The following is a 4,095-nucleotide window of genomic DNA, read 5'->3' as shown; positions in this document are numbered from 1 at the left end:
CACCCACACCCCCACCCACCTGACCCCGTGTCCCCCACGACGCCAATAATGACGCGCGGCATGCCGGCGCTGCCCGCCTCCAGCTCCCGCAGCTCCTTGTCCCACAGCCGCGACATCTCGGGGCCAGCCATGCGGGATTTGGGAGGCTGACCGCCCGCGCCGCTCGATGTCGAGGCGCCAGAGGGCCCGGCTCCAGACGGCGCTGCGGCGCCGTCGAAGAGCACGGCGCGGAGCTCTGATGCGACAGCAGCACACTGCGCGGGCACCTCCTGCAGAGGGTCAGGCTGGGGCGGCTTGATGGCGCCGGTGGCGGCGCCGGCGTGGCCGCCGTCAATGCCCGTGCCCGCGCCATCTGTGGCCTCTGGGTCAGCCTTGACCCGCACGGCGGGCGGCAGCTCCTGGTCGCCGGGCGGCGCGGCGCGCTTGGAGCCGGATGCGGGGGTCGCGGGCAGGGCGCCGCTGCCGCCGCCGCTGTGCGTGTCAGCGGGCTGGAGCGTCGGTGTCCCGTGAGCGGGCGCCGGCGCCGGCGGCGGCCGGCCACGCGACGCTGCGACCTGGTTCTCTGCCAGGAGGCGCAGCGAAATGGCAAGGGGGCTCTCGCCCCAGTTGACCTGCTCTGTGCTGTTGCGCTTGCCTAACGCCTCGGATCCTCGCACAGGAGGGACAGCAGCAGCAGGAGCTTCGACGTGCCCAGAGCCGCGGCCGCCTCCAGGCTGCTGCTGAGCAGCCTGAGGGCAGCCACTGCTGCCGGCAGGCAGGCTGGCCACAGGGGCAGGCACCGTTGGAGGGGCCACATGGGTCGGCGTGGCCGCACCCGGCGCCAAGCCGTCAGGCTCTGCCTTCACCCATACGCGGACGCCTGCGGCTGCCGCACCCGCTGCCGCCGCCACCGCCGACACCACCGGCTGCTGCTGGCCGCCCGGCGCGCCGCCGTCGCCGGCCGCGGCTGCGGCGGCGGCTGCGGCTGCGGCGGCGGAGCCGGGCGGCGCCTCTGCCAGCATGAAGGCGAGCGCTGCATCGTCTGGCAGCTCGCTCGGGGGCGCCGCGCCGGCCAGTGCCGCGCGGTCCATGACGACGAGTTCATTGCCAATGGCAAGGATGCAGGCGTTGCCCCTGGGCAAACAGCAGCGAGAAGATGTACGGGATGGGGCTGGGCTGACATTAACATACCAGTTTAGCAAGAGTCGGGCCTGAGACGTGCAAGCGCATGATCACCAAGCATGGGCCTCACTTGACGAGCACTTGGATGCCATCGGCGCCCTCCTTCTGCACGAGTAGAGCCTTGGAGCGTGAGAGGCACGTGAGCGTCGCGGTGCCAGGCCCTGTGCAGTCGAGGGCGGCCAGCAGGGCGCCGCCGTCACGCAGGTATGTCCTCTCTCTGGCGCACGCGACTACATCGGGCTGCGGCAGCCCGCTGCCCGTGTAGATCAGGTGCACCGCCATGCCTGATGCGGTTCGGCCGTATTGCGCAGCTGATAAGGCAAGGGCACAAGCTTATGAAGCGTCCGCAAGCGGAGATGGCCGAATAGCAGCAGCAAGCTGCGCAGTCGCGGTTCTGGCTCGCTAAAACTGTTGCATGGTATGAGTTACACCGATACCATCACGCTGCTGCCGAATGGGCTTTTGGTTCAGGGGTGAGATCACGAGATCACTGGCGCGCCAAAATTACAAATTGATCAGATCCGCTCAATGCTGGGCCGTTGTTCCTTGAAGCATTAAATTCAATATGGCACATTGTACCTCCAAAATATCATGCAGCTCGCAGCAAGGCAGCAGCCCGCACACCCCACCGTATTGCTTGCAGTGACTGTATCGATCGATGCAGCTACGGTATCGCTTTCCGCCCGCAGAGCCCCGTGCAGCAGCTACTACAGTGCTGCCATCACTCCACCAGCAGCCAGATCCAGCTGTCGGCGTCATCGCAGGCGCATGCGATCCCCAATCACGAGCGCCGCAGCGGCTCGCTTGCCGCCGCCTGCTGCGCGCGGCTGAGGCGTCCGTGTGCTTGCTTGCCCACATATGCTGCAGTGGGTGATGTGGCGAGTGAACAAAAATCCTGGAGAAAAAGGGCAAGGGACCAGCGCTCGTTGACGGCAGACGTGCCCTGTTTGAGACCCTGCCTGCAGGGTGAATTCGGCTTCGGTGTTGCGTCACCTCAGTGTCAGATCTTGGTGGGGTGGCCACTATGCTGTCCGAGTGTGCACACTGTTGCAGCTCGTCAACGGCTTGTTTAGTTTCCTGTCTGCCCCTCTGGCTCCAGCCTGGCAACGGCCCTCGCCGCAGCAACGGCGCTCAGAGGGCTCATGCTGTTCGCAGCGAGCTCATGCTGGCGCTGCAGCGGCTGGGCCGCCTTAAGATTTGAACTCCCATAGCGGCGGCGTTGTTGCACATGAGCCAACAACATCCACTACATGTCAAGTCAGCAGACCTTCCAGGTGACCGATTGAGCTGAACCTCCACAGCATGCAGCTTTGTTCTGCAAGGCCTTTGAGCCATGGTCCAGGCTCATGTGGCGAAGACCCAAGCCACTGATGGGGCAAGGGAGCCCAGGCATATTGCGTTTAAGCAAGCTGTGAGGTGGTTGTTGTTTGTACAAGAGCGCCGACAAAGCGTTTTACAACACCCTACAATACTTTGCCAAAGCATCGTTGCCCAACCCGGCAAGGCCATCACGCCTGCCAGACCAGCGGCTCGGCCAGCCGGCCGCTTCACAGCGCAACAGACCTTGGCACATCGCGTGTTGGAGCAGTCACGGGGGCAAAAAAGCAGAAAGTAAGCAGTCATGTGTGAGGCCCCGCGCGCCCATGTTGCACACCCCCATGGCAGCTGACGGTCAGGTGCTCGTGCTTCAAGGCGCTGCTGATGCGTGCCTACATGCAGCTACACTTGTGGGCCGTGGGATGCGAGGTTCAAAGCACTGCAAAGAAGGAACCAATCCAGGATAGTGTGCAGGTGATGTGGGTCCTGTACATGTAGGACCCAAGAAGGCGACCACCTGCCAGCCGAGCACTTTAAACACACGGTACTTGAATGGCAAGGGGCCCACCATGCGCCTCCAACAAATCGCACGCTGCTTTGCAAGGAATGCGTCACGCGGCGCAGATGCTCTGTACGGCAAATGGAGGCGCGGTCATAGTTCCGGTTGAAGGCATGGCAGGGCTCTGCGTGCACCGTTGCTGGCCGTGGGCAGCACAAGCACCTGCCAACGAAGTCCGGCGCACTGCGGAAGCAGTCGAAGCAGCGCTATCACACGGGCGGCACCAGCCACGAGCCCACTGTGCGCAACAATGTAACGTGTGCATAACAATTAGGCGGTGTTTGTTGGCGGCTGCACGTGTCAGTCCATGCGGCGGGGCATAACGTATGATTGACAACATAGTATGCAAAAGTGATTGAGATGGCCGCCGCAATGGCAAGCCGAGACGCATTGGCCACTTGCTGCGAATGACGCTGCACCGGCACCGTCCGGGTGCAGCTGTGAAAGGGAGAAAAAGCCGTCCGGCATGCGTTTTGCAGGCTGCTTGAACAGCTTTTTCCAAACGTGTCATTGAGTTCTGGTCCCTACGTCGGTACAACCACCAGCTGGTCAGAACGGTTGATGGACAAAACACCGCATAATCAGCAGGGCAGCAGCCCGTAGTGCACCAGCAGCTGCTCAGCTTTGCTGGCCGCCGCCGTGAACAGAAAGTGGCCGCCATCAGCAAAGCGCCGTCCAACGTCGTCAGGCGCCCGCCACGCCGCCACGCCAGACAACCCGAGAGCGTGGGTGATGGGCGGTGACGCCGCAGCTGCGGCGTGGCTGGGCAGGGCGGCGCCGGCAGGCGAGCTCACACGCCGTGGCGTGGCCGCTGCAGGCAGAGCCGCTGAAACGGAGGGCGACAGCCGCCAACCAACAGCTTTCGCTGCCTTGTGGGGCCCCCCAACACCCCCGACCCTGCCAGCGCCGGCGCCAGTGCCAACAACTGGGGCGGCAGGCACGCCGTCCAATGCTGGCAGGCCGCACAAAGCCCCATCCGCGGCGGGGCTGGCCCGCCATGCCTGCTGCCCCACCACCTCAAGCCAGTCCAGGGAGCCGCCGCTGATGTCACCAATGTC

General features: G+C 64.4%; 1 protein-coding gene across 1 annotated transcript in view; it reads right to left on the bottom strand.

The window, feature by feature from the left end:
• MNEG_6311 (hypothetical protein) overlaps positions 1–1,070 on the bottom strand; it is a gene marked incomplete at both ends in the record, with an annotated part of 2,687 nt that extends 1,617 nt beyond the window's left edge. Inside the window, one exon of the mRNA XM_014045210.1 lies at positions 20–1,070. Coding sequence (XP_013900664.1) covers positions 20–1,070 — 1,051 coding nt within the window. The remainder of the gene's footprint in view (positions 1–19) is intronic.
• Between the last annotated feature and the right edge of the window lie 3,025 nt (positions 1,071–4,095).

This window comes from Monoraphidium neglectum, assembly GCF_000611645.1.
Source record: "Monoraphidium neglectum strain SAG 48.87 unplaced genomic scaffold scaffold01014, whole genome shotgun sequence".
Lineage (NCBI taxonomy): Eukaryota > Viridiplantae > Chlorophyta > Chlorophyceae > Sphaeropleales > Selenastraceae > Monoraphidium > Monoraphidium neglectum.
The sequence above is the reverse complement of the archived record's forward strand: the minus strand, read 5'-3'. Positions and strand labels throughout refer to the sequence as shown.